The 12,043-nt window shown below is 39.9% G+C and overlaps 1 protein-coding gene across 1 annotated transcript; it reads left to right on the top strand.

Annotated features, from left to right (window-relative positions):
* Window positions 1-208: 208 nt before the first annotated feature.
* Window positions 209-9,249, top strand: abtb1 (ankyrin repeat and BTB (POZ) domain containing 1). Its single transcript, XM_061735932.1, has 12 exons — window positions 209-442; window positions 2,468-2,530; window positions 2,616-2,671; window positions 2,802-2,946; window positions 3,054-3,213; window positions 3,304-3,349; window positions 5,509-5,625; window positions 5,769-5,881; window positions 5,987-6,085; window positions 6,182-6,349; window positions 7,633-7,833; window positions 8,156-9,249. Exons 1-12 carry the CDS (start codon window positions 387-389, stop codon window positions 8,360-8,362), a joined length of 1,431 nt encoding a protein of 476 aa, XP_061591916.1. The 5' UTR covers window positions 209-386; the 3' UTR covers window positions 8,363-9,249.
* The last annotated feature ends 2,794 nt before the right edge of the window (window positions 9,250-12,043 follow it).

A 12,043-nucleotide genomic window follows, 5' to 3' on the forward strand; every position in this document is an offset into this window, starting at 1 on the left:
AGGTATTGACGCACCCTGTTACTCGTTTAAACTTGCACGGTTGGCTATCTAAAGTTGTTAAATACGTATGCCATGATTGATATTCATGTTATGTAAAAATCATATATTTATACATTCATTACACGAGATCTTACACGAACCAAATGAGTCGTCTTCATCGCTGTTCCGTTTTTACGTGAACGCTCTCTGGCCACGTGACTCCTGTCCCTCTTCGACCAAAACACAGCGGATCCTCCGGTTGTCAACACCACTCCGTGTCCGTGAAGTGTGATCCTGCCAGCCTCCTGCACGTCCTCCTCAGCCTCTGACGCTACAGCCATTACTCACCTGTCCGCTAGACAGGCCGTCTCAATGCATTACAGGGGACCGAAACCACCGAGGCGACAATGGACGTGTCCGATCTGTTTAGTAGTTGCAGAAAGGGCGACGTTTGTAGAGTCAGGTAACCACGGCTCTGTTGACGGTGTCTTAGCTTCATGCAACATGGTTACAACTCATGACAAAAATATTAAAGCGTCTATGTGGCCTGCTTTGTGCAAAGCTGAGTGTTTTGCATATAAACAAGAGCATGAGGAAGTGCTGCTAACACTAGCTTTGACGATACAGCTGGTCGCTTCAGGTCGTCTTTTCAGTTTCCAGATGTGACGACGCTGTCAGTGTCAGATGCAGAACATGAGGGTACTTTTTCACTTTCTCTGCAGATCCCTGCTAATGACCAAATAGAGTTACAGTCCAATCCTGTAAAATACGCCATTTTCAGGTCGTGTTTATGTCGGTGCTCCAATTAATTTGATAAATGCGATATAAACAATGTAAATTATTCTTTGCTTTCCCAATATGTTGGTACAAACAAAAGTCAGTTTAAAAAACTGAATCAAGAAACATGAGAGCCAGATTTTGCGTGTATGTGCATGAATTATGCTTATAACATGCATCATGCCTTTTTTTTTCTGTCACACATTGTCCTTAAATACAGTCCTTTCTCTACCTGTGTTTCAAGGTACATAACAGGTATTAATCATGTACAACCCCAATTCCAGAAAAGTTGGGACATTGTGTAAAAATGTAAATAAAAACAGAATGCAATGATTTGCAAACCTCATGAACCCATAAAAGTTGTAACAGAAGCAGCAAAAAAAACAACCCAAAAAACAAATAAAAACGTTTACATTTTTTTTTTGGCACAGATCGAAAACAACTGGAGGAGGTTTTGACAACTAATTAAGTTAATTGTACCAGATCAGTAACATGACTGGGTATAAAATGAGCATTTCAGAGAGCTTCTTAGATGCAAAGATGGGCAGAGGTTCTGTCTAAAATCTGCAACAAACTGCATCAAAACAGTTATGGAACAAACATGGGAAAATCTTTGTCAGTGTAAAGTTGCAAAAACTTTGAGCATCCCAGCATCTACAGTATATAATATCATCAAAACATTCAGAGCATCAGGAGGAATCTCTGTGTACCCTGGACAATCGCAAAGGTTTAAATTGGATGCTTGTGATCTTCAGGTCCTCAGGTGGCACTGCATTAAAAGCAGGTGTGATTATGTACTGGATATCACTGCATGTGATTTCCATGATTTTCTACAGTTCACCCTATAATCCACAAATGCAGTTTACCGCCTTATCATTTAAAGAAGAAGCCTAATGAGAACACAGTCCAGAAACATCACTGTCGTCTGTGGAAACAAAGCTAATTTAAAAAGGTCTGAGGCAAAATAAAAACTGTTCTGTGGTCAGATTGAAATGTGGTCAACTTGAAATTGTTTTTGGAAACCATGGACACCGTGCCTTGTGGACCACAGAGTAGAAAGACGATATAACTTGTGACTAGTGCTTAGTTCAAAATCCTGCATCTCTTATTGTATGGGGTTGCATTAGTGCCTATGGTGCTGGCAGCTTACACATCTAGAATCAATACTAAAAAAAAGAGGACATTTAGGGTTTAGAGCAACAATATGCTCCCATGCATACAAAGTTTCTTTCAGGGAAGGCCTTGCAAATTTTCAGCAAGACAATACTAAACCACATATCACATCCATCACAACTGCATGGCTTTGCAGGAGAAGAGACCAGATTCTGAGGTGGTCTGCCTGCAGTTCAGACCTTTAACCAATAGAAAAACATTTGAAATTAAATCTTATCGTCGCCTTATTTCCCTGATGTTAACAGGCAGTTGTAAAAAGAAGAGGGTATATTACACAAAACACTGCCCTGTTCCAACTTTTTTGAGGTGTGTTTGCTGCCATCAAATTCCAAATGAGCCATAATTTCCATGAAATGCCAAAACGCCTCAGTTTCAGCAATTTGATTTATTGTTTAGGTTCTGTTTGGCAATAAAATATACGTTTATCAGACTTTCAAATCCTATTTTTATTTACATTTTAAACAGCATCCCATTGTTTTTTGAATTAGGGTTATATACAACAGCATGTCACTAACTGTTCCTTTCTTTTTTCCTCAAGATACCTTGTTGAACAAAGAGATGCGGACCTTAATGTAAGGGATAAATGGGACAGCACCCCTTTGTAAGTACAATTTTGGCAGTTAGTCTAAGCATCAGTCTAACATCAACTTCAATCACACTTGAAATGTAAACACTTTGTCCTTTAGATATTATGCCTGTCTCTGCGGTCATGAGGAGCTGGTCCAGTACCTGTTGGCTAGTGGTAAGCCGGCAATATTCTTGGCTCATGTGATGCATGCATAATAAAGGCAAAAGTGATGCCGGTTTGGATATATTTGTTGAAATCTCTTTTTTTTTTTTTTTTTTTTTTTTATAAATCTGCTGACTTTCAGGTGCCAAGTGTGAGGCCAACACGTTTGATGGTGAGCGATGTGTATACGGCTCCCTGAGTGACTCTATTCGGCGCCTGCTCAAGGATTACAAGTGCGTCAGTGTCCGAGCCATGCAGAGGAATGATTTCAACTACTTTCTGCACATGTAAGTATCAACTTCCTGAGTCTTTTCAGATGTTTATATCAAAAGGAAACAGTTAAGCAGAAGTGTTTACATCTTAAAAGGAACATGCTTCTGTGTTTCACCACTAGGTTATTAGAGCAGGGTCAGCACAGTGATGTGAAGTTCCTGGTTCATGGGCAGACATTTCTGGCCCACCGATGTGTTCTCAGCGCACGCTCAGAGTACTTCACAGAGATGTTTGAAACCAAGTGGAAAGGAAAGAACCTCATCACTCTCAAGCACCCTTTGGTAATTAAATATGTTTACGGATTTGTTACATCGTCATAACTGATCACATACACTTTGTATCAATGTAGATAAAAACTGGTTTGATTTCAGATCAATCCTGCAGCTTTTGGAGCTATCCTGCAATATTTCTATACAGGTGAGTATGAATTGGTGTGATAATTCAGGGTTTATCCCTGTCAATGTCGTTTTTACTGCTTTGCAGGAATAGTTTAAAAGTGACGGAAGTGAGCTGTTTAGCTGCTGGAGCTGCTTATTTTCAGGAGAAGTTCACATTAGCACTACCTGACTAAAGTAGCCAGTTGTCAATTGGATCCATTAACCCCATGTGACCCTTATGTGTTTTATTTTTAGGGTGATGTGGAGACCATAATTTAATTGTGAGTTCAGATTTTCAGATTAAAATTGTTTTACTTCAGGTATGTCCTAGAACAGACATACCTGTATATATCCAGCCATCTTCTTTCACTTATCTAGGGTTGGGTTGCGGGGGCGAGAGCCTAAGCAGGGAAGCCCAGACTTCCCTCATCATTCTGTCCAGCTCATTTGGGGGTGTCTGAGAGACACAGTCCCTCTCGCGTTTCCTGGGATCGTTCCCGGGGTCTCCTCCCTGTCCCAGTGGGATATGCCTGGAAGATCTCACCAGTGCTCCAGTCACCTCATTCACCCTAATGTGCAGTAGCAGCGGCTCTGCTCTGAGCCCTTACCGGATTATTGAGCGTCTCACCTTCTCTCGAAGGGAGAGCTCGGACGCCCTGTAGAGGAAGCTCATTTTCGCTGCCCATATTCGTGCTCTTGTTCTTTCAGTCACTACCCACAATTCATTACCATAGGTGAGGGTAGGAAGGTAGACTGACTGGTAGATCAAGAGTTTCGGCTTTCGGCTCAGCTCCTCCTTAACCATGACAGACTGATGCAGCGTCCGCATCACTGCATCACTTTAGATTGTGAGTCTGTAAATCAAAGAGCTTTGAGTTATTTATGAGAACGTAGAATTATGTTCTGATCAGTATATGTTTTAGGACATTTCAAAAAGTTGGACAAACCCTTTTTGTCTTTGCAGTAATGTGGGGATGTCTCATATGTTTTTAGTTTTCATTTTAGTTTCCATGGAAGTTGGGAGGTTGCAGTTTTTTTGAAGGCTGTCACAACTCGGGGAGTAAAAATCTACTCCTCTTTAATCTTTTCATATGTTGCTGGGCAAGTCTTTCCTGTCCTCTGAGCACCAGTAACGGCTGCAGTCTCTTACATTCTGAACTGTAACAAAAATAACTTTTGTTTGTTGATTCAAATGACAAATACTGATTGGTGTCTGGTGCACATGAGTACCATCTCTGAGGGTTGTCACGGTCACATGAAATCCTAATGAAAGACATTTGTAGGTATGAACATGAGCTGCCAAAAAAATTATTAACGAAGGTAACTTTAACAATTGTTGTGTCTGTGAATGAGTCCCAAAAACAAGAGGCTATCCCAAATAAATCCATAATGCACAAAAAAGTGAATAGTCAGTAAGAGTGATGTTTGACAGGAAAGGTGAAGCACCGAAGGAGCAGACTCTTCTGTTAATGTCAGGGCTGTTTCCTGTCCAAGTCTGCATCCCAACTTCATGTTTTTGTGAGATCTGACTAGGAAGTATTTGCATAATTTTGCTGACAGATAGCTCCGAAAACATTCACCTGCCTCTGCTGTCTCCTTTGCAAAGAAACCAGCAGCTGCAGTTGTTAATACTGGATTTAAAGGTGTCCTGTCAGCTTGTGCCTGATGGTAATCCTAGGAGGCAACACTTATGATTTAGGCCCAATTGTGCTTGTGACATTTTTATCATTATATAGATAATGTGGACAAAAAATATATATTTGTAACAGTTTTAAAGAACACTGAAGTTTTGAGGAAAACAAAAGACCAAACAATTTCAAAGAGATTAAATTGATGATGGAAGAAAGTCACACTATTCCTGATTCATGGAAAAGTCTAGCTACATGTTTTACAAGGAAGGGAACAAAGTAGGAAGAAAATGGCTCATGGAGTTTTTTTTTAAATAAAAAATGTAAAAGCAATTATTTGCTTACCAAAAGGCAAGGCGTCTCCTCTAGAAGATAATTTTATTGAGAGAGTAGAGAAAAGCGAGTTGGGTTTTAGGGTACGAACAAGATATAAAACATTTTCCTTCATCGTAGAGAATGTGAATGCAGTCATTTAAGACTTTTCCATGAGTTGTGCTTTAAGACTTTCATCTGTGTTAAAATACAAATGAAATTAAATGATGATTGATTTTTTTTTTAATCAATGATACAGGAAGAATGGATATCGACATAAGTCTTGTGGAGGACAGCAGGCGGCTGGCTAAGCAGTGCAAAATGGCAGATCTAATGGAAGAGCTGGAGAATAAATGCAAACAACTCTATGAATTCGGTAAGATTTAAGTCTTGCTTTACATTTTAGTAATCCCAACACATCTTTCAAATTCCTTCAAAATAGCACGATTACATTTCAAAGTATTGACTTTTTTCCTGAGCTTGGAGTGAGTCTTTTCTTTCTTCTTCTTTGTACCGAAGTGTCCAATAAGCCAGGAATCTGTGTTAAAGTGCTCAGCCTGGAGCCTCATACCTGTCAGCTGCAGGAGGAGATGGCTCAGCTCGCAGACTGTGCACTGCCTACTGAATTAAGAGTGAGGACACGATGGCACCAAAACTAATATGTTTGATGTTGTGTGGAGGATATGTAGGTACCTTATAAGTTTTGTTGATTTATTAATTTATTTTTCTCTCGCCAGGTTGGATTTGGTGAACTTCCTTTTAACAGGGTAGACCGCTTCCCTACTTATCCTGACATCTGCTTCAGAGTCGAAGGTTATGATTTCTTGTGTCATAAGGTATGAAGTGCAGTCGAGCTTGTGCAGTGGTCGTTTGACCCGTAAACCCTGTGCTCACTCACGTTAACGTGAAATATTTATGGTGCGTGTGTCCAGGCATTCTTCTGCGGACGGAGCGATTATTTTAAAGCCTTGCTGGAGGACCACTTCAGCGAGGGAGAGCAGCTGCAGTCTCAGCCCAGCACCCCAGTGATCACTTTACACAACATCTCGCATGAAATCTTCATCCACGTCATGTATCATATCTACACGGATGACACAGAGGTTTGTACGCCGTTTCTGTCACAGTTGGTTGTTTTCTGGACTTGTGCAGAAAACAGGGGATGTAAACAACCATGGGTGAAATTCTTGATTCTTGGGTCACCTAAATACAGCACTGTGGTGGACCAGTTTGCGATAATTTACAATAAACTGGGTTTCTACTGCTCAAAGTAATGCTTGTTTTCATCCACTTGTAGCGTTATTTGTGCCAGAAGCACCAGCGCCAAACTTTTATAAGTGACCCATTAAAACACTTATGAAAAACTAATAAGACCCCCGTGGACAGAGTTTGCAGTTACCTGAGAGAAAAGAGCAATTTATTTCATTTTGAGGAAAAAAAGAGTAACCATTTATAGCACCAAGCTGTTCATATACTTCAGATCTCTCTCAAGAACTGATCATTAACTATAAGTGAAGGACTCTCCTCAGCAGCGATCAATGACCAGCTCCTAGGTTTTTGAAGCTCTACTCTGACACGATGTCTGCTTCAACTTGTATCTGCCATCCAAAACTCATGGTTTCTACCCTGACTTGGTTCTTGGAAGATTTATATACATGTTTTTTTGTTTTGGTGTTAGCTCTTGCAGTCATCTGTGTAAAGGATGAAAAGTAAAGGTGAGATTACAGACCTTTTGTGGGGCTGCAGGAGAGGTGGTTTGGGTAGAGCTGGCTTAGCTATTCATTTTTGTGGAATCACTGATTTTAACAGAGTTTAACATCTTCTGTCCATTGTTTTGGTTTTCCAGTTTTTTTATGACTGCAGCAAACAGCTGTTTGCAGCAGAAAATGTTTCCCAGCATTAAACAGCTGACGGATAAATGTAGTTACCATCTGAAGAATGCTGTGGAGTATTTTAGCAGCTAAAGAGCCTGACACATCCTGGAGAAGTTGGAGGAGAAAACAAAGAAAAGAAAAAGCATATTGTAATTTTAATGAAAGATGGTGATACCTGTGGATCAGGTTTTTACAGTTTTAATTTGTTGCCAACATGCAATCTCTGATTAACTGAGCTGTTGTATCTCCAGATTTTAAATATGACGTGTTTACATTTCTTAATCACTGAAACATATTGAATATCTACATGCTCTCCGGACTCTTGTTCTGTCCATCTTAACTACGTTAACAGACAATGGTGGTATGATGGTGATTTTGGTAATAACAGAATTTACAGTTTTGAGAAATTGCCATTAGGACGTCACCTCACAACTCCTTACACACATGCACAGATTCTTCTTGAATGCTTGTTAGAATTGTTTGATTTCTGACCGGTCCCCATTTATGTCCAGCTGACGATGGAGAACGTGTTTGACGTGCTGTGTGTAGCGGACATGTATCTGCTGCCGGGCCTGAAACGCCTCTGTGGGAAGACGCTTGGTAAGACCATTTGCGAAGACAACGTCCTACATATGTGGAAGACGGCCAAACTCTTCCGTCTCTCACGGCTTGAAGATCAGTGTGCGGAGTTCATGGCCAAGAACATTGAACGGGTGGGTGCCGCCGTCTCTGTGATGAAAACGGTGTGATCTTCATCATGACTGGATGGCAATAAGATGTTTCTTTAGTTTGTACAAATGTAACATGTTACCGCTTCAGTCCTGCTCTCCACTTATTCTCCGTTCAGGTGGTCTCTAGGCTACAGCACCACTCTGAGATCAAATTATTATATAGCAGTTTCTGTGTCTGGGAGCTACTTTTGCTAGATTTTCATAATGTGAGTTGAGGTCGATGTTCTGGATATCCTGTTAGACATGCTCGCCACCACATAAAGATGGCTTCACACCTCCCATTTGTCGCGTCCCTCTTTCACAGCTGGTGGAGCAGGCCGAGTTTGCTGACATCATAAAAGAGGACGCGGCATCGGTGGAGGAAAGACACGAGACAGACTCTGTCCCTCTGGTGGACGACATCCGCTACCACATCGCCAGCAACGTCCAGACGTACAGTGCCATCGAGGAGGCCAACCAGAAGCTGGAGGCCTTGGAGGAGCTGCTGTCCAGCATTAATATTGACTGCTGAGGAGGTTGGCAGGTTTGTGATGCAGCTGCTAAGGACATTTTAAGTTGAACTGTTGATGGGATAATGAAGATCTGAAGTGACAAAAGCAACAAAAAGGTAAAAAAAAAAAAAAAAAAAAAAAACATATGCACTCGTATGTTTGCATTTTTTTATATTTTATTTAGCCTGCAGTGTATTGCACTGAATATACTAAATCTGGAAGAAGCTGATGTTGCCTGGGTATATTCAGAGACAGCTGTTTGTTGGCCACTCAAGGCTTCCTCAAGATCAATATACTAGATATGATGTGTACTGTATGAGGTGTAAATGTTCTTAAAGATGGACTGTGAAAATTCTTGGTATTGCATATTTTCAATGTAATAACTTTGCATTACAAATGCATGAGCCTATTTTAGACAATAGTTGTAACTGCTGAAAGTAAGGCTGCCTGATTCTTCTGCTCCTCACAATTATAGTTTGGCCCAGAATATATTCTTATATATAATAAAAGAACTTCATGAAATAGTATTTTTATGTTACAGAAAAAAAACCACCATCTGAGTCCATGCCATCCTCTAAAAATCAGAGCTATAAATAAAGAGACGTTTATGTGACCTCCCTTTGTTAAGCAAATAAATAATCTTCCTCAAACTCTTATTTTGATGTTATTTCAAATATGTATTTTGTTTTTGTGTGGATTTTGCTGTCCTTCACTGAAAAATTACTCTCACTGTTACTCCTGCACTTTGTATAAACCTAAAATATATATTTTTCTCCAGCAACCCTTGTACTGTTTACCAGAACATAAACTTGTTGGCAGAGTCATCCATCTGTTCACCTGATGTTGTGAAAATGGAAAAAGAATTATGCTCTTAATTTACATATTAAACATGATATTGAAAGCAGAAGTGTTTCATCCAACTTTTTATGAATTTTGAGTTCAGGTGAGTGACAACCATTTTCAAATATGTTACTTGCTTCAGCTTGTTGAATAAACCTTTCGTCAACTGCTGGATAGACTTGTACTTACACTGCAAGGTTGTGTGTTCGTCGAGAAGATGGATCCATTATTGGATCAATTCATTGGTCTTTATCAAGCAATTAAACAAAATGTTGTGCAGAAGAATACAACCTTCTTAACAACGACGGATAGTGGTGAACCATCATCTTAAAGAGAGAAATGCTGTCAGAAAAGAAAAGAAAAAATCTTGCATGATATTGATCAGAGATGACTAGTGCTAATTTATTATCATTTTGTCAAAATATCTTGTTCAACACTCTTAAAGTCTTAATGTTCCATTGAGTTTAATTTGTATACTGAGAGCCATATTTAACCAGGTAATATGAGTGGTGTTTTCCTGGCACATGCTGTTTTAGTTTCAAGTGAAATTTAGAGTAAATTGTTGGTTCTTACTTAGCTGATGTCTTTTTTTGGTGTTGATGCTTGCTAGTATTTAATGATTGCATTACTTAATTTAAGGTAGAGATTCTATGTCACTATAACTTTCCCCCCTCTTTTTATTTTATAATTATATTAATAATAATAAAAATAATTCTGGGGCAGCACGGTGGCTTAGTGGTTAACACTTGTTGCCTCACAGCAAGAAGGTTCCCGGTTTGACTCCCTGGCCCGGCTGGGGTCTTTCTGTGTGGAGTTTGCATGTTCTGCCCGTGCTTGCGTGGGTTCCCTCCGGGTACTCCAGCTTCCTCCCACAGTCCAAAAACATGCACACTAGGTTGATTGATGATTCTAAATTGCCCGTAGGTGTGAGTGTGAGTGCCTGGTTGTCCAGGTGGACCCCTGCCTCTCACCTGTAATTAGCTGGGATAGGCTCCAGCAGACACCCGTGACCCTGCAAAGGATAAAGCGGGTATAGATAATGGATGGATGGATAATAATATGCACAAGGTTTTTCATGAACAAACTGAAATGTGGTCACTAACATCAACTAAGTATAGCCTACGCTTAAAGCCAGATTCAATCCATGGACTGTGTCCAGGGGTCTGCTGGATCCTGTCAGAGCTCTGCCCAGGTGAGGGGCAGCAGGGTATATATATATTGTATGTTGGAGGGTAACATACAAACAACCACACTACCATCTGTTATTAACACTCTCCAGTTAGCTCAACACCAATGTTTTTGGACTGTGGGAGGAAACGAGAGCGCCTGGACGGAACTCATGTGACCACAGGGAGCATCAGCACTATGTGCTCACATTACTGCATTTCAAGTAACTATTACCGCTATGAGTTTCGTGGTAATGTTAGGCAAGGCTGGGCAAGGCAAATTTATTTATATAGCACAATTCAACACAAGGTAATTCAAAGTGCTTTGTATTGACATTAATGTTAGGATGCTAATCTGTTGACATTTCAAGTATGTTAGCCTGTATACTTTTTAATATGATATATAGGATATTTTTCAGTGATTTTATTTAGTTAGGGGGGGAAAAAAGATGTAAAAACGTAAACTTGACTTGTTTTTCAGTTGCTGGAACAAATTTCAGAGAGTACCTCAAGGTGGCGCCATTTCTCATTTTACCTCGTAGCTGGTTCTGTGGGACTTTCCTCAACTGCATCATGTTTTCAAGGGTGAGAAGGGGAAAGAGGAATGAATACATTAGCATGTGTATCCGTGGAGCTGTTGGATAGTTCATTTATTTACAACATTTCATTTCAGTTTTATTGTTATTTTATTTCATTTAAGGTTACAACAATACGAGGAAGAATGTAGGAAATAAGTTACACAGGATGTTTGCAGTGATTTAGATATATTGAGTATCCTTGCTCTGTACCTAATAATCGGCATCCATGTGGAGCCCACCAGTCCCCTTTTAAAGAGCCTCAGAGGCTGAAATAAAGCTGTTTGTCACTTGAATGTAGCACGAAGTCTTTATGCTCAAAGCAGAGCAAGCACAGTGTTAGGATATATTAGAGTTCAACACTATGACCACCCTTTAAAAAACACAACCTTGGCTTCCAGCCCAGTCTGCTAAAGGCATTCAAGCTGAAAAAGACAGGGACAAACAAACCAAATAGATATTACACCAGCAAGATTCCGATTCAAATGTTTTATTGTTGTTGCTAAGCTACTCAGTGTTATTCAGTCGTCTGGGAAAAACCAGTTTTGTGTGTCCCTTTTTTAGATAAATCAATATCACATTTCTTAAATTAAAGTTATCCACTTTCAGTGGAGGCTATGCTTTCAAGGCAATCTGATTCCTAGCTGCACATTCAGTATCTCCACAACCCTGGAGGCTGTAAGTCAGAAAGTAGCCTTGAAACTGTACTTGAAAGTGTCACTTTCAGTGTTTTCACACAGCTGGACCTTTTCCAGGGAAATTCTGACATTCTAAAGGGAGTCTTGTACTCACATTTGCTACAGATTTTTGAAGAGACTTTCCAACCAATTTTCCGGCAATAACGCCAATAGATTGCTAAGTAAGAATATTTTTGAATGTGCGGATGCTGTCTGCAGTTGCTACTTTATGCTGACCTATGTGTTGCTTAATTTGCGGTGTAAGGCTTTCTGGATACGTTTAAATGCATGTGGCATTTACATTAACACAAAAAACAGTCGTCAGTGAGCTTTATTTGGGATTTAAAACATTATGTAAACATATCTGTGTTTTAGAGCCAGTGGGGTTGGGCTCTTTTATCATGTTGGGTAGTTTTTTTATTTGTTTTGGAGGTCATCAACCT

Source organism: Cololabis saira, chromosome 12 (assembly GCF_033807715.1).
Source record: "Cololabis saira isolate AMF1-May2022 chromosome 12, fColSai1.1, whole genome shotgun sequence".
NCBI lineage: Eukaryota > Metazoa > Chordata > Actinopteri > Beloniformes > Belonidae > Cololabis > Cololabis saira.